This window comes from Phodopus roborovskii, unplaced genomic scaffold (genome assembly GCF_943737965.1).
Source record: "Phodopus roborovskii unplaced genomic scaffold, PHOROB, whole genome shotgun sequence".
Lineage (NCBI taxonomy): Eukaryota > Metazoa > Chordata > Mammalia > Rodentia > Cricetidae > Phodopus > Phodopus roborovskii.
The window spans coordinates 9231452-9257667 of record NW_026126689.1 but is presented as its reverse complement, the minus strand read 5'-3'; the positions used below and the strand labels follow the sequence as shown (position 1 = coordinate 9257667).

At 39.6% G+C, this 26216-nt stretch overlaps 1 protein-coding gene across 1 annotated transcript; it reads right to left on the bottom strand.

Moving 5' to 3' along the window:
* Nucleotides 1-683: 683 nt before the first annotated feature.
* On the bottom strand, nt 684-25436 carry Mtpn (myotrophin). Its single transcript, XM_051174734.1, has 4 exons — nt 25164-25436; nt 13286-13399; nt 12453-12536; nt 684-2058 (listed from the first exon to the last, which is right to left on the bottom strand). The coding sequence occupies exons 1-4, from the start codon at nt 25233-25235 to the stop codon at nt 1972-1974; spliced, it is 357 nt and encodes a 118-aa protein (XP_051030691.1). The 5' UTR covers nt 25236-25436; the 3' UTR covers nt 684-1971.
* Nucleotides 25437-26216: the final 780 nt, after the last annotated feature.

The following is a 26216-nucleotide window of genomic DNA, read 5'->3' as shown; positions in this document are numbered from 1 at the left end:
GGGGAAAACAAAGGCCTCTAAACTCCCTGTTGCATTACATTGATAGTTACAGACTGACAGACTGACAGAGTGCCCCCACTTACTACCAGGATGTCCAGCTCTATAGCTTTTTGGCCTTTTGGCTAAGATCAAGTGTAGGATGTCCAACTCTAGTAGGTTGCATTAAGACACAAGAGTTAGCCAAATATACCAAAGTATTTAAACTACTGTTTTGTGATTGTTTTCTTGGACATAGAAAAATTACAGGGTCAGGCTAGTTGAAAGTGAAAAAGCCACAGGATAAAAAAGAGTACATGGGAGAACACACACACACACACTCACACACACACTCACACACTCACTCACACACACACACACACACACTCACTCACACACCAATCATCAACTGATCAATAGTTATTTAGCCAGGCTGACTGTGGTAACAGGGTGATATTTTAACCCTGCTACAGAATGCTACATTGCCCTAAAAAAAAAAAAAAAAAAAAAAAAAAAAGTTTTTTTATTATCCATAATTTGAATATAAGTCCCTATCCCACCCACCCTTTAAAAATTTGAGGTACATTCATTTATTGCATGACTTGGCTAAGGAAAGACTGTAAAAAGTTTTTGTAAGCCTGTATGGATGGCAAGTCAAAGAAATCTTAACACTTTAAATGTAAGATATCAAATTTAAGGTTGTATGTTTTTAATTCATTTTATTGTTCATGAATTAAAATTTAGAGATAAGTCTACTAAATTTTCTGCAGGTCCTAAGAACACCATTTTAGGGCAGTGTATTCTAAGAACACAGAATGTATTGTGAAGTTATCACATGTATGCAATGCATGATTGTTAAAAGAAACAAAAACACTATGCAGGTGGGGTGGTGTTGGCCCAACAAGAGTCAATCAACAGCTCAAGGAAACCTGACAAGCAGGTTTTTGAAGGGATGAGGATCCATCTATCCAAATAGTACATCTCACCCCAGTGATAGCTTTGGTGCACTACAAAATCAGCATCCATGGTGGGTCTTAAGAGAGGCATTCCAAAGAATATTCTTCATTTTCCAAACACAACTAAGGCTGATTCACTCAAATAGCAAATAAAGAAATTCCGTAAGTACTAAGACAACTGTTCTCTCTTTATAAGATACTAACACGCTTATGGCTATGATTTTATTTTTAAATCTCCCTTTACTATCAGCAGGAGTCTCAAAGTGTTTCAATGTTATATAAATGTCTGAGTCTAAAGGAGAAAGAAAGAAATAAGCATACTGGAATGATTCCTCCTTTAGGCTCCTAGAATTTAACATTTTATAAATAAAACTAGTCAGTTTTATCTAAAGAGACACAAAATTCATGTGAAAGGGGAGAGAAAATCCAAAGTTTAGTCATCTATCAATTTAGGGGTGCGCCACTTATCTGAGCTTTCACATAAAGATTAGTCATTCAAGATTTTGGTCACTGACCATAGGCAGCGCTCTTACCTAGCCAGGAGCCCCCAGGAGAGTGCACTCTTAAGGCAGAAGGCTGTAGCTAATTGCTTGTCTCAGCACCCTAAGTTGACATAACAGCAGCCACTACTGCTCACAGCTAGGGCTACCCAATAAGTAGAGTTGGCCTTGTATAGTCAGACCTTTAACACACTAATTAATAAATTAACTCGGGAGCTGAGAAGGTCCAAGGATTCCTATACACTATTTTTGCTCTCCCTTAGGTATAAGCTGTCTATTTTACTAGAAATGGAAAAGAGGCTGGTTTGATCAGGAATCCCAGTAAAAGCCCGATCGCATTTCCCACTGCTTCTCTAAAACATGTTTCTCCCCCTTGGTAGTCTGCTTTGTTATGAATTTCTCTCTCCCCTCACCCCTCTTAAAGTATTTAGCTGAAGAAGCTGGCAGATAGAAAGTGACAGACAGACAGGCAGCAGTGTGAGGCCACAGGAGAGTCATTCTTCCCAAGTTATCAGTCCATCCATCCATCCATCCATCCATCACTGGAGAAGAGCTTTGATTGCCTGGTTGTCAGTGGCTTCAAGGGCGGTCAATCCATCTGGGCCCTTCACAGTCTTATCAGCACCCTGGAAAGAGAAAAGGAGCCTTCATTAATTGAACATACATCAGAGAACAGTGAGTGCCAGAGGTGGCACAGGCCTTTTATACTCTAATCTCTGGAATCCTTGGTGGAAGGACGAACCAACTCTGGGAAATTGTCCTCTGTCCTTCACACTGTGCTATGGCATGCATACACTAACATACGCACAGTAATACGACAGAAAATCCAAAATGCATTACTATTTTCCAGGTGTTAGCCAGGCATTGGTGGCACATGCATTTAATCTCAGCACTTGGGAGGCAAAGGCAAGCAGATCTCTGTGAGTTCAAGGCCAGCCTGGTCTTGGGAGCAAGTTCCAGGCTCCAAAAAAAAAAAAAAGAAAAAGAAATGCTAAGAAACAAAACAACTGCTCTGTTGCTGAGGAAACACCATGACCTAGGCAACTTTTAACATAAAGCGTTATGTTGGAGGCTGGCTTACAGTTTCCGAGTGCTAGTCTCTGATCATCATGGTGGGGAGTAACGGCAGCAGGCAGGGCACCAGAGCACTAGCTAAGAGCCTGGACCTGACCCACAAGCCCCACACAGACACACTTGGGATGCTGTGGGCTCGCGGAACCTCAAAGCCCAACTGGGGTGACATCTTCTCCAACAAGGCCACGCCTCTCAATCCTTCTCCAAACAGTTCCACCAACAAGGAGCCAATGGTACTGGACAATCTCATTTAAACCACCAAAATTCAGCACCAAAACTCAAAACAGTGGGCCAACTTTGACTTACCACATTTGTCCAATTAACTAAGTTTTCACCAGTAATATCCCTTGGCTTCTGGGGAAGGGAGAGTTGTGTTTTTTTTTTTTTAAATAAAGGGCATGGCTCCTGGTAGGTTAGCTACTTTCCCGTGGATGACCGGATGACCACCTATCTAGGAATAGTACATGGCCAGGACTCTGGGATGAACACACACACACACACACACACTCACTCTCTCTCTCCTCCCTCCCTCCCTCTCTCTCTCTCTCACACACACACACCTTCCATTTCTCAGGCTCTCAATAATTCTCTCAACAGCCTAACAGCTTTCCAAAAAGTTCCTGTTAGAGTTTCTATTATGCCAACATTTAGCTGACAAAATACTTATAATTATAGGCCAGATATAACTAATTAGTGTTTTAGATGAAATTAAACAACTATTCCTACAATAGCATAAAAAAGAATCAATTTGTTAACATGGTGAGAATATTAAATTTTTTTTTTTTAATACTAATGAAGTAACTGGAGAACTTGGGTATATCTGGCCCCATTCCTTTCTTTAGGAAGCAAGCCATTCTGTACATTCATTTTTAGTTATGTGATAATTTTTCCATAGCTTTAGATAATATATTCCCGCTGCTATTTGAGTTACTAGCTTTAGCTTTTCTCTTTTGACTTCCTGCTACATAGATAGATGAGTCTTAGCTTATCGACACCCTCTTCCTTCCTCAGACTCCCACTCTCCTATACTTAATGTATCATTTTGTTGCTTTGCAACTTTAAGGTTATTTGCAGCTAGGTTTCCTCATACATTTTGATGGTGCATCACTTCCCATAAAGTAGTATCAGATACCCTCCTGGCTTTGCCTACTATTCTCCCTGGGGATCTTTTAATTTGACAAACTCTGTGTACTCTAGTGTCAACTTTTATATTCCGGTCTGTAAGACCTGTGATTGCTGACTCTCCTAGTTAACATGTACTAACCATGGCTACCTACGTGAGGTAAGTACTGCTTACTGCGCCTCTCAGCAGCCTCTGCGCAGCCCCCACAGCAGGAGCTGTCGATAGTGCAGTACAGCGCTGTACACATGCTAACAGCCCGAGGCTTCCAGTCTTACTCTCAAACAACCGGTGAAAGTAAAGTGGGAGGAAGAGGAAAAATAGACAAAGTACACAACCGCCCTCAACCTTCTTCGGAATAAGGTGGTTTTGCTCTCTAGAGGCTGAGTTCTCTGGGTGCTGTTGTATCTGAGTGAGCAGTGAGGACAGTCAACTCCTAATCAATACGCCCACGTTCCGGTGGCTTCTCTATATTCTCGCTGCCTAGCCTGCTCCTCCTTCCACCCTCTCTGGCTGTCCCGTATAATATATTCCCCACTCATTACAGAGCTGTGACACTTGCTCAGGTGCTTTTCATTAGCTATACCAGGCACCCCAACCGTTCTTTACCCCTGTGCTGAGCAACACATCCCTAAGACAAGCCTGTAACCTCTCCCTTCTCAGGGCTCTCCCATGGGGAGGGGCTCATGAGCGCACTGGAAGGTTCTTGTTGGCGTTCCACCTAAGCAGCCATTAGGTCTGCAGGTAGTATTTCCCAACCACCTTCTCCGTTGCTCTCCTCTTCAGGGTCTTCCCACCACTAGACAAACAGTTTCCCATTTGGTCTGGCTTCATATCATGCACTATGCAGTTCAGATTACTCACATCTATGCGGCTGATTGTTCTCAAACACAATGCTGACAATTCTCTTCACCTTCTTAAGAGTTTTTATGGTGGCACCCTCAAATAGTAATGGGAACAAATAACAATAAGCCACAGCAATCTCCTTACTACCTACTTAATTTTGTCGACTTGACAGTTTAGAGCCACCTGGGAAGAGGGAACTTAACTGCAGGGACCACATTGCCTATAGTGATGTCTGAGAAATTATCTTGACTGGTGTGGGTGGCACCGTCCCTAAACTGACGGGCCTTAGTGGAACAAGAAAACCAGTTGAGCCCGAGTTAGAAACTGCCAGAAAGCAGGGTTTCTCCCTGCACAGTCCCTGCTTCTGAGCCTGCCCTGAAATCTTGGTGCTTCTGGTAATCATGTTTATCACAGTAACGAAAGCAATCTAGAACATTATCTACCTCTTACTTCTTGCTAAATATTTGCTGGCACACATTGTAGCTTCTAGAAAACCTATTGTATCTCCTGGTGTCTCTTCTGCCTTGAATGATACCTCAATTCCCTTATAATCTCCTAAGATGTTGTCTAAGCTACCCAGCTCCTGCTGGCTGACTGAGTTGTTAGTAGTACACGGTTGTAATGTGGCCCTTTACTATCCTTCCTTGGACTCCCACGATCATGCCTGACTTCTTTCTTCAGCTCGCTCCTCTTCTGCACATCAGGTCTTGCCCTAGCATTCAATCAAAACGTTTCCATTAACACTTGCTGTTTTATGTATGTTTTCCTTTATCCCCATCCCCAAAAAACCTACCTTGAACTTTAAACCTCACTCTCCCTATTTATCTGCTTTGAAATTAATCTGTATCAAGCCTCATAAACACCTCAAATTCAACATTTCCTAAAATCAATCTGACATCTTTTCTTACAAACACATTCCTTTACCACAGTAAATATGTTGCTAGTCTTTGCTTTCCCAAGGTCCCAAACAAGATCAAGTTGATGATGATAAATCTTCAAAGAAATGTTTAGTCATGCTATATTTACTTTGCCTAAAAAGACATTTTCTATCCAAATAATTATAGTCTTTTATTTTAACATTACAAAGGCATTTCTTTTTCCTTTCTCTCTTCCTTCCTTACAGTTACTATCTGAAATTAAAATTTCTACCTTTAGAAATGAGGTCTGTGAGTTCTGAGAATGCACTCACTTTGTTCTCCTATATAAATTTGAAGTTTATTTTCCCGTATTTCATATTAAATATCCCACCAACTGAAAAACATAAAGTACCAAAGAGCTGTTTGTTCTCTACTCATTAACTCCTCCTCAGTTGTTATAGTCTATGAAGTCTTTCGAACTATCCAAGGCAGTTGGCTCCTGCCTCTGTTTGTCCATGGCACGTTGTCTGCCATACTGAGCTGAACACCATCTCTTGGCTGGCTCTCTTGTAGGCAGTAAAACCTCTTAATCTGTTTTTTCCTCACACACACAGGTTGAAAGGAAACAAAGTGCCTAGGCTACAGCTTCTCTCATGCATCACTTTCTTTTTCAGTAAATGCTCAGAACAACATTCTCACCTCTTTGCAAACACAGATAACTCCTGCAGGAGTGGGCTGATAAGTATCTACAGTAGAGCCAGTGGCTCTCAGCCTTGGACTGTAACCATTAGGCAGCTTATTTTGAGACAGTCTTGTGTAGAGTCCTATAGAGGGGGCTCTTATTACTCACTGGAGTCACAGACTCTTAACCTTTTAAACTTTTAAACTTGGTGTTTGTGTTGTATATGTATACATGTGTGCAGATGCCAGAGGTCAACGCTGTGTCTTCCTTAACTGTGCCTTACTGAATTTTTTGAGACAGAACTCTCACTAACCCTGGAGCTCACCAAAGGGCTAGTTTGGCTAGCTACTGAGCTCTAGGGATCCTTTTCTGTCCATCTCCTCAGCAACTGAGATAACAACTGGCCACTGCTAGGTCCAGCTTTTATGTGGGACCTGGGAGTCTGAATTCCAGTACTTTACTCATGTCTCCCTCCGGCTTCAACCTCACTTAGCTTTAAGAGTCATGCACTTCAAAAGCTTTCCAAGTAGCTACCCCAATTCATGCCCATAAAAAACCAAATACCCCTTCCCCCTCCACAAATGCTTAAGAGCAATGTTGCACAATCTTACATTTGATTTTATTTCTTATTTGGACAAAGTGACTACTGTCCATTTCCAGTTGCAGATATGATGTACATTTGTGCTGTTACTCCTAGTGAAATTAGATGTTAATGTCTCTAATGTAAACATTTTTGTTGTTAGGAAGGTAAAAAGAACATTCAAAGGTTTCACATGCCTTTTTTTTTTTTTTTTTTTTTAAATAGGATGGGGTAAGTACAAATGCATCTTGCAATTGTTTTCCCCCAGGACATTCAGTATTGATCTCTTCTAGCCGCTGGAGCAGTCTAAGTTTTAGACATAGGTGTTGATCCTTGAAGTGAAGTTCTTTCATGAAACAGGTTTCAGGGGACCCTTATTGTGGCAGCAGTAAGTCTTCTCTATTCCAGTGCGGCAAACAGCTTACACACACTTATGTGGCTGCAATGCAGTGGCTACAGAGGGACATTGGAGACAAACTGGGCTAGTTTCAATGTCTACACGCTTCATACAGCTTGAATGTGTGGCCTTGTGATGGTTAATCTTGTTTGTCAACTTGACAAAGGATGACGTAGCACAATGGCTCTTGAAAGTTATTTGTAAAATATGCTTATACTTGTCAGCCTTCAAAGTCAAGAGTTAACTAAATTCCCATTGTCAATTAGATATCATGTATCATTTTGTTTAAACCAGCAGAAAGATGAACTAAGACTTTCTTACCAGCTGTGTACAGTTTTTCCAGCAATAAAATATGCCCTTTCCATCATTCCTAGTTCACAGGACTGTTGGAATAAATTAGGTGACCTGATCTATTTTAAATACTCAAAACAGCACTTACACTTTGGAATGTTACTTAGCTACGAGCTATTTTATCCTCTTATGAATTGGACCCATGTTACAAAAGAGAAAGTTTATGATGAGATGTTAAAAAGTATGCTCAAACCAGATCTACTGGGAAGTATAAGTCAGAAGAAATAGGTTCTAAAATACACAGTACCTGTCACTAGCAGAAACCATCAAAAATAATGATGTACTACAGCTTGAAAGAGCTGACTGGGTGAAAATAATGAACTTACAAGGGCACATTTATGTATGAGATTTATAAACCTACAGTAAGAGTTCTTCAGTTAACTGCTGGGTAAATTGTTGCTAGTCTCTTTATGGTACAATCTCTTAAAATAAGGCAACTGAGAAGGGAATGTTGGATTCTTTGAGATCAGTGGCCCTAAAATTATTAAGACTAAACTTATCCACTTATACAGAAGCTTTTAGGTTTTGTAATCATCAAATGTGGGCTTGACTCAGTGAATAATCTAAATAAAAATGGCTCTGCCTTTTGGCTCACCTGTTTGCTTATGCTGCAAGAGCATATTTCGAGCCCTTTCTTATATCTTATATAGCTAATTCTCAGTTCTCAACACAAAATATAGTAGATACTTTACTGGTGACTAAACTGTGAAATGGCCCTACGTTTCATGTCCAAGAGGCTGCTTGCTCAAAAGTAAAATTAAAAAAAAAAAAAAAAAAAAAATCAAAGAACATGTTTGTTAAAAACATCAAGAGCTGGAACTGCCAAGTCACGCATGGAGGGAACCAGTACTCAGAAAGACAAATGGGGAATGTGCTCTCCGATGTGGATGCTGGCTCAGTCTTCTGCTGTTGTATTCATGTGTGAGTATGTGCAGAGACCCAGAGCCTACAAAGGACGTAAGACAGAAACAAGGGGCCGTAGTAAGGAGACAGGGCTGAGGACACAGGCACGGTGACAGTGGAGGCAGAGAACACCGCTGGTGGGAGGGTTGAGTGGGGACAAGGGACACGAAGAGGAAGACGAGGGTAGGGAGATGGTTAACTAAAAAGAACATATGAAAATACCACAAAGAGACCCACTATGTTTGTAAGCTCATTTAAACAACAACGAAAAATTCTTATTAACAGAGGTATTTCATGTTTCCTAGCAGACCTTTTTTTTAATCTTAACAAATGAGAGGAACAGTTTACAGAGTGATGCAGAATAGTCACAAATCACTAAAATTAGAGAGGCACAATGGGTTGTTAAGGGCTCCAAACCCCTTAAGAAGTAGACTTCTTAAGGAGGTAAGTTCTTTGCAAAGAAAGAAAGGAAAACAAAGTTTCTTTTGAATGTCTTCCTGGAAGATAAAGCCTTAAGAATGCTAAATACAATTAGTAACTGAATGATGGTTTATAAAAACAAGTTAAATATACTGTCTGTTTTTATAATCTAAGATACAGTAAGACTCTGCTTTGAAACTTATGTTACTGGGATGTAGCATGTCTATTTGAAGGAATTCCCATTCCTACCTTATTTGTTTGTTTTGGCTGTTTGAGACAGTCTTGATCTATAGCTGCACAGGCTGATCTTCCTATCTTGCGTCCTGAGTATTGGGATTCCGGCGATGAGCCACCATGCCTAGCTCCTATTAGTTTTAATAGCAGTGCATATCACATAAGCAATGTAGTCTGCTATCAGTTTATCACAAAAAAGTAAGGTAGGCTGGGTGTTGGTGGTGCACGCCTTTAATCCCAGCACTCAGGAGGCAGAGGCAGGCGGATCTCTCTATATGAGTTCGAGGCCAGACTGGTCTACAGAGGGAGTTCCAGGACAGGCTTCAAAGCAATACAGAGAAACTCTGTCTCAAAATAGAAGTAGAGTATTTTTAGGGTAGGTAGATTAAGTGTATTTTTCTATGACACCATATACTAACAGATTTTAAAATGACTTTTTTCTTAGGATTAAAGAACAAGAATACTGGACTACTTAAAAAAATCTTTTATTATCACATATAAACTTTAAGAAATTATATGAATTATAAGGGATTTTTAAAAAGTAATACTGTAGAAAATTTAGTATCTGGTAAATAATGTAAGAACTGTTCAACATGACATTGTAAAGCTGCTACAGGCAAACTCCTAATATTTCTCTTGGGATATATATTTTTTTAACCTTGAAAATAACATCATACTATATATAACTTTAAACTGAGTTTTGGACTTATAAAAGCCCATTTGCTAACAATAGTAGAGTTTTAAAAAAAAAAATATGGTTTACCACCTACTCTCTTCAAATAATGTACTCATTCTATTACTTTGACATTTGAAACATGAATCAGCAGAGTTTAGTAATGAACCATGAAGATCCAGATCAGTGTTTATGAACTCGTTTGGCTACATTTGTTTTCAACAGTAAGTGTTGCATGTCCAAACTGATGCACATTCAACTTTGGAAGAACAACTCAAAGTTAGGCTTTAAAATGATGCTTACTATAAAATCCAAACTACTTGTGAGCTACAGCAAACTACAGTGTAAGTACTTGTTTTTGTAAATGACATTTTATTCCCCACTCAATGATGAAATACACAGAGCTGCTATCACAAAATTATGACTAAGACCACATGGTTTGCACAGGAATAAAACATGTGGTATTCTACCCCCCCCCCACATACCCATGGTATGCAACCTTGTTAGGGTCTCACGTAGCCCAAGCTGGTCTTGAGCTAGCTACCATACCTCCACTACCCAAGTACTGAGATTACAGGAGCCTGGCCTATACTTTTATAGCACTGAAATGTACTGCTTACATTTCAAAGAATTTCCTGGTAAAGACTTTTTAGGGCAAAAAGGAGAACTTTATTCAGCTGAGATAATTACAATTCTAAATGACACACGATTTCACAGTCTATTTTTGCTTTGATAAGAACAGGCTGAAGCATAGTGAGCTTGGTCCTTACACTCACTTGATGCTGTGTTATTATATTAGTCACCATTCTTTTCTTGGGGGGGGTCAATATCACACACTCACTTTACCAATTCTCTGGTCTTAGCTAACATTCATTTGAGTTTTAAGATCTGCTTAGATTTATTCATATTCTCATTTTTCTTTCTTGCCCCATGCTCCTTCCTGAAGCATATCCAACTTCCACTCCACTTGCTCAAGGGTACCAAGTACCTTTGGGCTTGGAGTATCCCTGGATCACCGCCCACCTTTTGTAAAAATGTTTCTGTGTTTTAAGGATTCACTACCATTTCTTATCTAATGTCTAATGAAATCTTCTTTGTATGATCCATTTTACAAAGCATTGGTTCACACACACCCCACAAAATAAGAAAAACCAAAACCAAACCAAAAACCAAGCTAGCAAGCAAACAAGCAAGAACAACAAAAACCACCACCCCAAACCAGGAGGCAAGGGCATGTGTTAGACCTCAGTTTCAAATGGAACTCTGATATTTCTGATTTCTGCATTTTTCTAATTTATCAGCTCAGCAATTAAACATCAGGCTGCATGTCTTCCTATCTATAGATAAGGGCATGTTCCACGCCTCACAAATGATCTGATTAATTTCCAAAGGCATTTTTGAGTGGCAGAGAGAACACAGGCTGTTAAACCTACATCTTGGGACAGATTTTGAACCCATTAAATTTTGTTAGGCCTTCAGGCAGTTAGATGTCCTTGAGACAAACAGTCTCTTTATCCATAAAAGGAGATGATGCTTGTGGTATTTGATTTGAGTAAACTGTTACTTGGCACACACAGTTTTGATTCTAGAAATTTCCTTTGTTTCTATGTCCTATTAGCTGTAGCCATACTGTTTCTAAATTGCTGCTTATTATTTTATCCTTATGCTAACAGTACAATAGTTGCATAAGATATGTAAAGATATGAGAAATGTAAATGATTGTGGAAACTATAAGAATTCTAGTTTGGGTGCAAGGAAGACCTAGAATTAATATAAATACTGACTGCATCTTTTACATTGGAATAGCCTTGTTTTAGCAATAAAGAATTTCTGATGGAGTACCACTGATTAAAAAAAAAAAAAAAAAGATTGGCTAAGAAAACTATTTTGTTTTCTTATGAAAAAAACATCAGAAAGAAAAAAAGTTCTATCTATAGTTCAAGAAATGGCTGAGGAAAGAACACCCTGAATTTATTAGGAAAGAATGAAAAGCACACACTTACAGATACCTAGTTATTGTTGTATATGAATCTAAGAGTGGAACTCAACACCAGTGTACCAGGACCCGCTGTGGAGCTAGCTCTAAGAAGATGGTAAGCGTTCAGACAAGCATTCATCTTCCCTTGTTCTCTCTCTATTGTACTGACACTCAAGCAACAAGTCTTCACTATAATAAAAACTACTCTTTACTGATTATGACTACAAAAACATTGTTTCAGAAACTTGGTAAATCTTTATACATACATATTAATTTCGTTTCGTTTTGTTTCCCTTGCCGCTCTCTTTTAGCAGGCTGTAATCTGAGACCCCAATGCTAACATGCCCAGCACCACCTTTCAGTCAGTGTATGGTGACTCATTCTCTAGGGATTTCTTCCCTTACAGAATATAACACAGCTAGAATGGTTGCTAGTAACTGGCTACTCCCAAGGTTGGATCCCGTACCCCATCACGTACTAACAGAAATGAAGACAGAAATCTCCCAGACTCATCACTGTCTCAATCATATCAACAAACTAGAAAGAACTCATAGTACAACACTTCTGATACTCTTTCTCTGTATAGACTACAGAAAATAAACTGTAAAATTTCAAACCTGTTACTTAAAGTGTTCTCTACACCCTGTACCATCACCCACAATGGTGACATTTTTTATGCCATTAATGCTTGCTTATTTTAGCTGACTTCTTTTGCTTAACAAGGTTTTCTTATGAAATTAGGTCAAGCACTTTAACCATCACAGACTGGAAGCAAACAGTATGTAGCCAGCAATTATAACTAACACTGTTCTAGGTCTCAATTTCTGTTCCTGCAGCCACACTTAGTTTAAATAGCTCCAAAGTAGAGTTTTAAAGTAAGCGATAAAAATGAACATTGACCTTACCTTTGAGAGAAGCAATTTCACACAGGAAACATGACCCTCATAGACAGCAGACAGAAGAGGGGTAATATGATGTTTATCTGGGGCCTGCAGATATCAAAGAGACAATTTTACCTACTTTTTTTTTTTTTAACCATCTTCCTATATCTAATTAGGGAATTCTTATGACTGTTTCAAAATTAATAACCATTTTTCCTTTCTGTATAAAAATTAATCCAGAGAGAAGTTTCTAACCACTTGAAAATTATCAAGGAGCCCAAGCACACAAGTAGTGTCTTTTTTATTGGGAATCTCACCTCAGCTCAAATCTTTCATCTGCTCACGATGTGCTTGGTTTCTAGCTTTACTGTAGAAATGCCAGTGTGGCTCAGAAAGGAAGGACAGGGTAGCAATGCCAATGAGAAGGTAAGAGGAGACAGCCAAACTGGGACAATTGACATGGGGAGAAGCTATCTCTTTCACTATTACGATCACCAAAACAATTCCCTAAAACCCTCAACTCACAGAGGGCTCAGGTCAGGAGACGAGAAGTCCTGCCTGACGACTTCCCCACACTAATTCCATGGTCCAGGCTACTACGGCCTATCCCTTCAGGGACCTGTGCTCCATGACACGGGAACTTGCCAGCTTTATAACTTGAAAAGCAACAGCCAAAGGGGGAGACAGCAAACAGTTCATTAACTTAAAAAAGAATGGTTTGTATAGGACTAGATTATTCAAAGTAGCTACTTCATAAACCTACAGCAAAAAATTCCTCCAAGCACATGACAGACTTTTCCTAGAATGACATATACTATACATATACCATTAAGTATTAATGTATGTCTAATACATACATTGATATCTGCTCCTTTCAGCAGCAGAAATTCCAGGATTTCAAGCTGTCCACAGTCTGCGGCATAATGAAGAGGCTTCCTTCCGCCTTCTAGTGTCCGGTTGACATCTTCTCCCTTGTCAGAGAAGCCAAATAAAAACGTTTGTAAGGGTAAGAGACTGAAGACAGGAACAAGACAAGGCAGCTGATTTTTTTTTTTTTAACTTCTTTAAAAACTTCAGAGAGTTTTACCAAAATTCTATTTTTTACAAAGTAAAACGAAAATGTAAAGAAGTCACATCCTGCATAATAACATACGGTACTCAAGTCATGGTTAGGCAAGCTGAAAACAGTATGTAATAATGCTAAATGCAATGAAATATATCACTGTGTTCCATTACCGCAAACAAGTTCAGTCAGCATACTGTTGATGTGTAACCACAGAAGACTGGTGAGTTCAACTACTGGGATTTTGTATTTTCTATGACACGTACCATTATCGGAAGTAATACACCTGTCATCACTTAACCCTTTCAGTATTTACTAAGGTGGTGTGGTAAAGCAAGCACATCACCAGGCACTAGGAAGACAAACGTGAATAAACTGCATGGTCTCCAATGCATGTAACTTACCACGTAAGTGTGGAGGTGACCTAATTTGAAAATATTATTCTTCTATAAGCAAAAACAATAACTCATTATCACATGGTTACCAGAAGACGATGACTTAATCTTGACAGAAGGGACATAGCATTACAAAACCATCTAGTGACCAGCTACTATATTTTTGGTACCACGCTATATACATAATTTCTAATCTTCAAGCTACCCTAGGACAAGGACCTTATACATCAAATGTAAACCTAAAAGAGAATAACTTTTCTTTTTCTACAGTGCCATGATGCTTCTAAAGCAATCTTTTTAAAGGAGTTCAGATTTTACAGAGTACCAAAATGTCTAAAAGTTTATTTTCTCAATAACTATACTATTCACTTAACTTAGTCAATTCACCAAATCTTGGATAAAGATGTCAAAGCCTTAACATTTCAGCCATTACCAGCTGTGCTTTCAAGCCCCTCAATTTCCTATCCTTTTCATTTAGACCAAGTCCTTTCCTTTCTTCTCACTAAGGTATGTACTATAGATGCCAAGTTCATGCAAATTCAAGATTTCTCTTATCTCCATCATCTTTATGGTTATGGTAAGCTTTCCCTCCCTCAAAACTACAGCAATCATTTAGGTATAAAGTACCCTTGACACTTTTTACACTCTTTCTCAATGGGATGCAAATTCTAGGAGCAGAAATCCTATTTTTCTTCTTTACCTCTTCCTACAGTATGATGTATGGGTTAAGAATACATTTTCCCCTTCACCACTTAATACTAGGCAAGATACTTATGTTCTGTATGTATGAGCTTTCATAACTTAAGATGGAGAGAGATCAAAGTATTTTACTTTTATAGAACTACTGTGGGGATTAAACGGATGAGCCAAGCAAAGCACAACTCCAAACATACAGTACCAATATACTGTCTCTGAGTTTTACCAGAAATTAATTACCTATTCTGAGTTAACGGATGATAAAACAATCCCTTTCTAAGACTACTATGGCAGTTGGAAACAGTGACTTCCAACAGTCTGTTTATTTAAGCCAATTCAGCCAAACATAGTTTATTATGAAGACATGCCCTGAAAAATGTGTGATTTACATGTTTTGTAGTTGGATGATTTTGTTGCTGAGCACACACCATGAAGTACACTTAAAATGAACTCTTGACAGCTACCAACCTCACTGGTGCTTTGCTACAGAACCACCATGGACACATGAGGCGCTTTCTCGGTGATTTTATCAGTGAACAACTTCTCTGCCTTCTCACCTCCTGCGCCAGGAAAGGCTTTCCTGCACACATGACTGTGAAAACAGTTCTCGAAAGGCAAAGTGCTACAAATGGCCATACATTTAATATCTAACATAAACTGTTTCAAAACAGATTTAACACAACACTAAATGAAACAGAAAAAAAAAAAATTCCAAAGTAAAAATGTTGTTCAAAATGTACTTGTTATTATGAATTGTACTTATAAAGTAGGCAAAGGTTAGAAAAGGTGAAACTTGGTACCAGAAAAAGACCTACTATTCAACTTGATTTAACTAAACAAATACTAACTGTAAGTTAGGCATAGTTTTACTTACTTGAGATGAAACAGGAAGTCCTGACTGAACAAAGAATTAGCTGCCTTTTGGGGAAAGCAAATATGTATATAATGAGTGCCATTTAGGTCTATGTCCTAGGAACAGCAAAATTATAGGAATTCAACCAAGAGAAGGATCAAAAACTTCCCTCACTGGCGGTTTCCCTTTCACTGGGAATTAATTCTTCAGGTGTCTGTGTCTCATCTTGTTAGATTTGAAAGGCACACAGGGGTCAGAGACTACGACTTTTACTTCCATCACATGACTTGCTACTTTCAAACCTCAACCAGAGTTTATTGTGACTTTGCTTATGATAGCATATATTCTAGGCATATTTCACTACAAAACCAAGACTAAAGGAGAACTCAAAGAAAAAAAGCTGAAACATTAATTTTGTACTTTAAATATGTTTAAGTTAGTTGTGTGTCTTTATGTGGGCAATAGCAAGAAAACTGATCAAAACAACACTGATGAGAAGCACATCTCAGTTCTCTGCAGACAAAGCCATGGCAGGCATGATCAAAAGACAGCAACACTTAGTAGGTTTAGTCTCCCAGCCTTCTTCAATCTTTGTCTAGTCCCCTACCTGGTCTTAACGTGGGATAGAAACATGCTTAGAAATCTGTGGTGTGTGTATGTGTGCAAGTGTAAAAACTGTTCTAATGCAAATGGAACACAGTACAGTTTGTTTAAGGGCACCACTCAAATCTTATGTGGCAAACATTTAAGAGCCACAGTTTTCTCCTTTAACTCCCAGATCTTTTACATGGATCTCAAACTATACTAGGTTAGGTTCATGTGAATAACAGAAACAGACGCAAGATCACTTTAAATTAATTGGCCCACTGACTTCTGCTGACAATTTTCTTTAGGCCTTTCTTCAGATGAAAAGAAACAGTTTCTCCTCCTTTGATTTCCAAATGTGCACAATTTGTGAAACCAAGATCTAAGGCACGAGTTCATATTGTACTGTCACAAGAGACTAATGCCCCCCAAAGCTACTAAAAAGCAGGCTATGTGTGACAACTTTGTAGGACACCATGTAAATTGACACTGGACACCTGACTGAGTAGAAAGTAAACAGCAAATGTATTAAATTTACCAAGTTCTACAGCTGAGCCAATGTTCCTAGTCATTCAGTCAGTATTTCCTGTCCTGTTTGGAATAGGTCGGAGTTCTTAAAATCTTTCAAGTTTTTCCTCCTTTTTTTGTAACCCGCACCTGCCTTTACTGTGGGCTCATTTACTTATAAACTTTTAGTTATGTCTCATTTGTCACTGCATCAAGTGCATGCCATCATTTATCTGCATTCTTCTGATGAAAGAGCTATAGTTCTTAAGATCCTTTTGAGAAGAAAACTCTGGCCCATCATTTCCTACCTTTTTCCCTGTGCACCTTACTTTCTGACCCCATCTACCTCACTAGGTAAAACTTTTACCTTAGGATGTAATTTTGCAGAGAATCACATCACTGTACCAGTAACATTAAGAATGTAGAGCAGTTCCAGAATTTTGAGTTACAGCAGAGCAGCAGGTTCAAATCTACCTTTGAAGGTAAAGTAGTTGAAAGAGGTGAGAAAAGCTTTGTTACTGTATCTGGAACTTTCTAATACAGAAAAACTGACAACAGAAAGTAAGAAGGTATAATCTATATCTCTGACCTCTTTCCTGTTTTCTATAAAGTTAACTGGTAAATAAATAAAATACGACTCTTCAGTGTTATTAATATAAAGTTTAATAAAAAATTCATTTAAAGTAATGGACAGTAATTCCCACAATTATAATTTACTTTTTAAATAGGAACATGCTCAACTGATATACAATAATGTAGTCTCTTAAAATACTTCAAATAATTTGAAGAATAGTTTCTTATATTTATGATTGTGAGCCTAGCCTTTAACGGCTGAGCTATCCCTCTAGCTCATGAAGAATAGTTTACTAGTTAAAACCATGACCACGGTGATTACTATCTACAACTGAACAGGACACTCATCTCAGACAGCTTCCTAATTGAGAGGGAGTTCACTGACAGCTACTTCCATAGTGGGCAGTAATGGCTATGGATCTTGCAGGAAAGATCTTACAGGAAAGATGTATACAGGAAAAATTGTTACTATGCACAGTAACAAATCAAACAAGATATAACATTCTAGAATGAAGATTACTCCTGGGATTCTTGTCCCAGGATCACTCAGGTTCTGGAAGGATGTGTGTGTGCATGTGTATGTTATATACACTCAGGCTCTAGAAGGACATGCGTGTGTATGCATATGTTATACACACTCAGGTTCTGGAAAAACATGTGTTATGCATATGTTATAGGTTTTTTTGTCATTTATAGATTAGTATCAATGGAGTGAAAAATGAAATGTATTGCGGTTATATAAGGATCAGGATAAACAATAGATGTTTATTCAGGGAGAAATAACTTACAACCTAGACAGATGAATACCAGCAAGTTCCACCGGATGCTCTCCTGTCGAGTCCCACCAGCAAGAGAGCTTTCCCTGGCTCTTCCTCAGACCTCCTTCCACAGGTCACTTCCGCCCATGGCTCCACCCCCAATGGGCGTGGTCAGTGCCACAGAAGGAGACAAAGTAAGTATCTCACTACAATTCCCCTTTTAGTCTAAAGAACAGATTTAGGCTTGATACAAAACTATATACAAAACAGTGAATAACAAGTGTGCTCTAAGAAAAGGAAAATCGAGAACAAAATGACCTACATATCTAATCCTAGGGTGAAGGCATAATGGAGTTTACAATAGAGTTGCCCTAAGCTGGAAAACGTAAGTCTAGCACCTAATATATCTAACTAGGAAGAGAGAATAATAGTTGTGACAGTTTAATCTTCAACCTCATCAAGACCTGAGAAGGAAAACAACGATACTAAGGTAGCAGGAAGTGTGGATGGGCAACTTCCAAAAGGTGCAGCAAGGAGAGAAACAGCAAGCCACCTGGACAGTCACCCTAGGTCTTACAGCAACGTTGGTACACCCAGTTTTGGCTAAGGCCAAGAGAACTTGACAGCAGGGAGGTAGATGTGCCGCAATAACTTCAGCGTAAGGAAATGAATGCCATGCTTAGCTGTTGCATGCTTAGCTGATGTCAAGTACTTCAAGGCAATAAAGTCTTAAATATCTACTTTTCTGACCTATAATAAAAAGGGTTTGAAGAACCCATGAAGTTAAAATCCTACTTTTACATTTACTTCAACTTAGCAATTTTTTATTCAAAATAACCAGTTAAGTGATTCAAATTATGGAAAATCCTTAAATGTTTATATAGCCAGTTTTCTGTGCTAAATGACCCTTAATTTTTCTTCTAAGGTCTAAAAGTAGTTAGTCCAAATATACATTTTGCAACTAAAATAAAAAGTAATTTTTAAAGAAAAGTTTTACTTTTAGTATAAAGCTACAAGTTTAGTAGCCAAAGGCATGTATATAATATCAATCAAGAATCCCTTACCAAATTAAGAAGCACACTCAAAGTACTATGGTTCTTTCTCAATTAAAAAAAAAAAAAGTAGCTTCATTTACAAGATACAAACTCAGTGATCCACAGTTGGAATTCTTTCCTTTTTTTTTTTTTTTTTTTTTTTTTTTTTTTTTGCAGCATGGAAAGTATCTGCTATTTTATTCAATGGATTACAGATCTAAAAGCTATATTTGTAAATAAACCTATGACAAGGAGGAAACAAGTAGGAAGGAAGAAGGCTATATTCCCCTACCTCCCAATCATTTGTAGTCCTCAAACACTGAGTGCATAATGATGGGAGAGGAGTGTTTTTGGAGTGACTCAGACCTGAGCTGAAATCCTGTCCTCCTGGACTTAGCTGTAAGAGCTGAGGAAAGTTACTCAGTTCCCATTTCCCTGTCTGTAAGACGAGGGTAAAGCTTACCTGCAGAGTTGAATGATAAGTGTATCATATGTACATCACTGTGTGGACCATATACACACAACAAAATATACAAAGACACTGCATTCTTTTCTCATTGCTGGAATTCTGATTTGAATCTGGTATTTTAGAGTGTTGATTCTTCTTTCTATTGAAGCCAAATTTAAATTTACCATGGATCTTAGAGAATCTCTTTCTATAGTTATATATCAACAAAATGTAAAGCTACTGAGTTTAATCCATATTTCATATATTACAGAAAAGCAACTTATTCAGAATCCATACAATCATGGTATTTGTTGTTTTCTTGTACACTCAATGAAGCCCTCAACACACATATCCTTAGAAGCATTAACTTGTTGTATTCATGCTTATCTAATACAATGCATGGCACTGTAGGTTCTCAACTGGTATTTGCTGAATTAATTATGAATGAACCGGTGAAAACTGTGCTAACCAGTCTTCCCTTTCACTGCTGGAGCTATAAATCAAGCCAGGTCATGGGACTGGCACCAGAGCTGTGGAGAGAATTCTAGAATATTTTGCTGAACATTTTGACAGTTGAAAAGATCTCTAGAAATTCCTTCAGTTAAAGAGCTCAGGTTAATTTCTGTTTGCACATTTGTGAATAAAGATCCCTAATGCTCAATTTACAAAATAATTCCACTTCTTTTGTCTAAGGTTCAAATTCACTAGAGAATATGCTTTTTTTGTTTAGAGAACCTCAGTTTAACGTCTCTTCCATCTCCCCACACATGGTTTTCATTACAGTTCAACTTCTTTCAACCATAAGGATTTCTGAAATGGATTTTTGGAAACAACCTCAAAATAAAACTTCCATTTTATCATGCATCTTACTTATTTTAGATGTCAAAGCCTTGAGGATAAAAAAGAAATTTAGTCTGCTGGGTGAATTCATTTTTTTTCAACTTCAGTCTTATGTAAAAATGAGTAATCTATGGAGAATGGGTCAAATCAAGCCTGTTGCCTTTTTGTTTTGTTTTGTTTTTTTTTTTTTTTTTGCAAATAAAGTTTTATTGAAACACAAGTAGTACATTCAACTATTCAGCTGTTTACATACTGACTATGCCTGCTTCTGTACAACAGCAGACATAGAGACCATATGGCTGACAAGCCCTAAAATATGTACTAACTGGTCACTTATGAAAACAAAGCCAAGTTTGCCAGTCTCTTGCCGTAGCCTTCTCTCTACGCTTTTACTTAGTAAATAATCTGCACAGACAACATAAGTAGCAAATACTACTGCACAGCTGCAACATGTAGTGGAGATGCTACTCTTTTTACTGTCTCTTTAAAAACTGCACAAAATACGAGTTGGCATCATCACTACCCTGTTTCAGATGAGAATGCCGAGGCTTCAACGGGTGCTTTTGTGTTACTATTAAAAATCCAATTGATAATTCTTTTTTTCATAAAGCATCAAGTTCAAAACTTAACTTTCAAGTTTGATGGGTGATTTTGAAAATACTTTAGTTAACTAAAATTCCAAAATGATGGTCACAAGACAAAGTCAAAACTAGCAAGCTATGTAGACTACTACTATCACTAAAATCATGGGGCGGAGGGGGGCTGCATAAAGTTCACCAACACTCCAGGCTATTTCTAAGAAAAGAAAGACTATCATTTAGACCAATTAGAGGTGTATATATGGTGAACCAACTTCCAACTTTGAAAAGAAGGAAGGGCTAGCTTTCTCCAAATACCAATCCAACCCAACTCAAACTTAACTAAACTGTATGGCAGATAAATGTGGCAATAACTGGGAATAGGGAATACAAAGATAATTCCTTTGTGGTTTTTTTTTTTTTTTTTTTTTTTTTTTTTAAATAAAGATAATGTCTGTCTTAAAAGACAGGCAGGTGGTGGAGGCCTTTAAATCCCGTACCTGGGAGACAGAGGCAAGAGGATCAATCTCTGTGAGTTTGAGGCCAGCCTGGTCTATAAAGCTACATAGAGAAGCAACCCTGTCTCAAAAAACCAAGAACAAACACAAACAAAAAATACAATCCCCACCCCCCCCAAAAAAAAAGCAAAGAAAAAAACCAAGAAGAGTTGGCAACTAAAAATGAGCAACAGAAGCCCATTCAGACTGACTAACAAGTGTAACACATTAACAAGGTACTAATGTAGTTCTAAATTGCTGAGCAGGTTGAAGAAACGCATAAGGTAAGGCTTACAGTCAAGAAATAAAAACTTAACCCTGCCATAAGAACAACATGGACAAGAGTGGAGGTGCTGCTACAGTAGCTCTAAACCGAGTGTTCTCTTGTGGCCACTGCATCCTCAGTGCCCTTCACTGCCCCTGAGCTTCTAGTCTCAAGCATCCAATTAGTCATATTTGGGTTTTGTGCCCATTTCCTGTGTGGGTAGGAGAAAGCAATTTATATTTATACTGTATTAACATTTGATTTTACTGATAGCACCTCTATGTCCCAAAAGCTGGTATAAGCTTATAAGTTTTCTTGCAGGCAAGTGATAAAATGTTGTAAGAAAAACACCCTGCTAATTTAAAAACATTAAAAATAAACAAAAAAAAAAAATGAAATAAAACAACAAATGTAGACTGGATCTGAACTACTTTAAAATTGCCCTTTCTTTTCCATCCTTCCTTTCTTTTCTTTTCTCTTTTTGGAAAGTGAAAAAAAAGATCCCAGTAAGTTGCAATTTCTGAAGATTAGACCTGATACATCTCTTGGATTCAATGGATCCTGTCCTTCACATGGTGAGCAACTGTTGCTTTCCAAACCTATTAATGTCAAAAGCAGATGTAATTAGAATGGAGGCTGGAGAGAAACCACAGAAAGGGAAGTTAGAGACCTAATGTATAGTGTTTCACAGCCAGTGAAACAGAAGCACACATCAACAAGATATTAGGGCTGCTGGAGTCTCTGCGGACTACTCACCAGCACAACTCACAAGCACTCCCCTGAAGGAACCTCCCACCCCAAAGACAATGGTGGAGTCTATCTCTAAATAGCCTCAAGGGACCATTATCATCCTGCCTCAGGCTTTAATTTTTATGTACACAGTAGCAACACAGCCCCTCAGTTATCTGGGATTGTTTAGAAGTGAAGGCCAAGAGAATGTGAACTGGTTAGTATCAAGGAATACTGAAAGCTCTTCCTAGCCTGTGAAAGCAAGTTCAAATCTCACTCCCAATACCCACCCAAAACTTCAAGATCTTGGGGAAGTTACTTTATTTTTACCTCTAAAGTGTCTAAAATTGCACTCATGGCCTGATGTGGTAATATCTGTATATTACATCACAATGGTCAAATATATAAAATGTTAAGAGTATGTTCTTAATTATGAGTAGAAATCTCAGTTATTTAGTTACCATTCCTTCCTAGGGGCTAACATACCTTTTTCTAGATTGTTCAGGATCACAGCTACAAACAAAAATAACAAGCTTATGATTACAAAAAACATTTTTAGCTACCAAATAATCATCTTACAGACATACACTGTGCAAGAGAATCTGGTGAGAATTTAAGTTTACCAAATACTTGTCTTTATGCTAATTATTTCTAAACTGTTGCACTTAAATAAAGAGTCCTCTCTGTCTTCACTCATGGTCAGGACTAAGTTCTTCTAGGAAGCCTCGTATTTTCTTGATGGACTGACTCTAAGCCTTAGTAAGTTGAGAAAATGGAAAACCACAACTGTTTCAAAGCAGATTGATACAGCTCAAAAAAATGTGTATGCTTTTGATTCAGACAGCCTTTGGTTTAAATCCAAGTCGGCCTAGTCTACAACCTTGTCAGATTAGCTCCTCCAAATCTTAATTTCCTCATTCTTAAAATGGGAATATAGAAACAGGATGAGAAAAAAATTGAAAGTGAGTAAAAAAAAAATCCGAGTGCTTTCTACTACTGTACAACATAAACGAACCAGTGAAGAGTAATTACTATTACATAACTAGTGAAGTTTATTACAATCACAGCTAAGGGAGGAATTCCTTATCAGGAACATATACTTTTAATGTGTGAAATGCTTAGGGTTATACTGGAGATATGAAGATGAAAAAGCATAACATCTAATGTCCAGAGGCTCGGGGCTCAATGAAGGACAGGTAACCACAGTGACCTGACAAATGAAACATCAGGAAGCTGAGTTCCCTTTCAAGCTGAATATTTTTTTCTGGAAGAGGTGATACTTAGACCAAGAGGACAACCATGAATTCACCAGCCTGGAAGACTTGTGAAGACTACTTGGACAAACAGGATGCAAGTGCACTCGGACAAATCTACTGCAAGAAATAGAAACAAGTCAAGGTCTGGAGTAGAGCTTTCCAACAGGTGAGAAAAACAATCCCTTGACACATCACAATGGCCCAGTAGACCAAAAGAAAGAGGAGCTGAGCTGGAAGTGATCGAGAGTCACAAGATGTAGAATCTATCATCAAATTAGAGAAGGGAGTTCACTGAGAGACATGCTTAAATAACTCTGATCCCTTCAGCTAACATCTGAGATGACCAGGGTGGGGACCTGGCAGACCAAACGAAGAAAATAGAGCGTGGGCTGGAAAACCGCAAGCAACTACCTTGAAGAGCTGCAACCTCAGATGTGTAGGAAAATCCCCCAATTTCCAGTTGGGATGAATGGTTCAGTCATGAAATCAACATGGAGAAAACAATTTCAAGCAGGCTAGTTTGTAACTAAACCCAGTTAATCTTATCAACGTTTTGTATTTGAGATCACCTAAGTTTGAGCGGGACAGGAAAAACGAAAGCCACTCATCTTGAGAGAGTACTGTGGTGTTGCATTACTGAAAGAGGCGGTGACTGAGGTTTCAGTCTGCAACTAGCTAAGGCAGTTCGGAAGGCAGCCCGCTTTAAACATCCATTGCACACAACTAAGCAGATCAAATACATGTGAGAACGACTATCAGCCTTGTATAATCATGTGGTTGTTTTTAAACAAAAACCAGAAACACCTGCTTCTACTTGCCGCCTAGCAAAGGCCTATGAAGCGGGATACCACTGCTCACCCCTTTTAAGAACCTTATTGCTGACCACAGGCTCACACTTTTGGAAGAAGACCAAGATGCTCAGGGTTGTCATAGAACTATACTTCCAGAAATAACTTTAAAAACTATGTCACGTTCTCTTTATAATAAAAAAGGTGCACCTTTAGGATCCAAAGGCAGGGTTAGCTTAGACCTCTCCAAGTCCCTCGCAAAGTGGATTTATTTCTATTTACTTGGGTTTCGCTTTGAAATTTGGCGTTCTTCAACCTAGCATGAGTAGACTGCACACATTTAGACTTCAGATGAAGATCATTCAGTACCCAAAGTTAAAAATGCTTTTGAAAAACTCCTCAGATTTTCCTAACCGCTTCCAGATGCCAAAATGGCAACCTTGCCACTCCAAGTGAATAATAAACGCGCACACAACACACATATTGTGCGGTTTGTGTGTGGGATGGGTGGGTAGGGGGGGAGGAAGGCCACACCCAAAGCCAAGACTTCACAGTGAAGTGATACCAAGTTTCAGAACCTGCACCCTGGCTGTTCCGGGCCCTTAAATCCCGCCGTCAGCGAAGGTCTCCGGGTCCCTTCCACTCCCACCAGGCCCCCAAGTTGGAGAAATCGTCCCGGGTCCCAACTGCTCTCGGGTTACCCTCTCAGTAACGGGCAAGCCCAAGATGGAGAACTGCCTGCCTCGTGCAGAGAGAGGATCGGGAGCCCAGGAACCGGGGGAGACGGAGCCCCGAGCCCCGAGCCCCGGCCGGCCACCCCGCTCCCCGGGCGTCGCCCCCGGCTCCCCCGCCCTGCGCACCCCCGCTCACCTTGGCCACGTAGTCCTTCACCTCGTCCAAGTCTCCGTTTTTCAGGGCCCACATGAACTCCTTGTCGCACATCACTGCGGCGGGGTGCGCCGGCGGGCCGGGCAGAAGGGGCGGCTGTGCCCGACGAGGGGACGCGATCGAGCGGACGGACGAGGCGCCGCTGGCCGCCGCGTGGGCGAGGCTGTGGGCCGCGACGACCGTTGGGGCGGGAGAAAGTTCTTCTGCAGCCGCTGGGCCCGGCCGAGCAGGTTCCGCCTGGCTGGGGCTGGGGGGGTGGAGGGGAAGAGGCAGGACGTTTGCACTTCCGGTTCACGCCCCGCCAGCACCCGCCTCCGACTTCCTCTTCCTCTTCCTCTCCGCGGAACGCCTGCTCGCCTCCCGACGGCCGCTGGTGCGCAGGCTCAGGGTCCGGGCTCTCGCCGGCGCAGAGAGGAGGGGCGTGGCCCGGTGGGCGTGGCCCGGCGGCTGAGTGACAAGAGGTCCTGGAGGCCGCGAACGTCACGGGTTGAACCTGGGACTGGGACGATGTTTTGAGGGAGACCAGGGTCACTCCCCCCCCTCCACTCCACCGAAGAAGGGGAAATGTTGGTATTCGAGTGATGCCGAGAAGTGTCTACCTTAGGTCGTCTCCTTCTCTTTCCCACTTTAAGTCATTAACAAAGCAAAGCAAAACGAAACAAGGCACTCTCAAAAAGTTTTTGAGGATTGCGCCTACACGTATAACGTGCTTTGATCAAATCCACTGCCGATTCTCTCCTTCCCCTTCCCACCCCGCCACTTTTCCTTCCCAATTATATCCTCTCTCTCAAATAAAAATGTATTTATGTGTATGAGTGTTTTGCCTGGATATTTGTAATTTATGTGCACTGCATGTGTGCAGGTGGCCAGGGAGACAGGGAGAGGCATCAGATCTCAGGGAGCTGAAGTTATAGACAGTTGTGATCCCCCGTTTGGGCTATGCTGGAAACCAAACCTGGGTCCTCCGCAAGAGCAGCCAGCAAGTGGTCTTAACCTCTCCATCATTCTCCTCTCTCTCTCTCTCTCTCTCTCTCT

Bases quoted from the DNA above. Each gene is read 5' to 3' on its own strand.
- Mtpn (XM_051174734.1), bottom strand. From the start codon at position 25,235: ATGTGCGACAAGGAGTTCATGTGGGCCCTGAAAAACGGAGACTTGGAC. The intron at 13,400-25,163 runs GTGAGCGGGGGT...TTCTCTGACAAG, and splicing joins TGAAGGACTACGTGGCCAAG to GGAGAAGATGTCAACCGGAC. The intron at 2,059-12,452 runs GTAAGGTCAATG...TTCTCTTTCCAG, and splicing joins TGAAATTGCTTCTCTCAAAG to GGTGCTGATAAGACTGTGAA.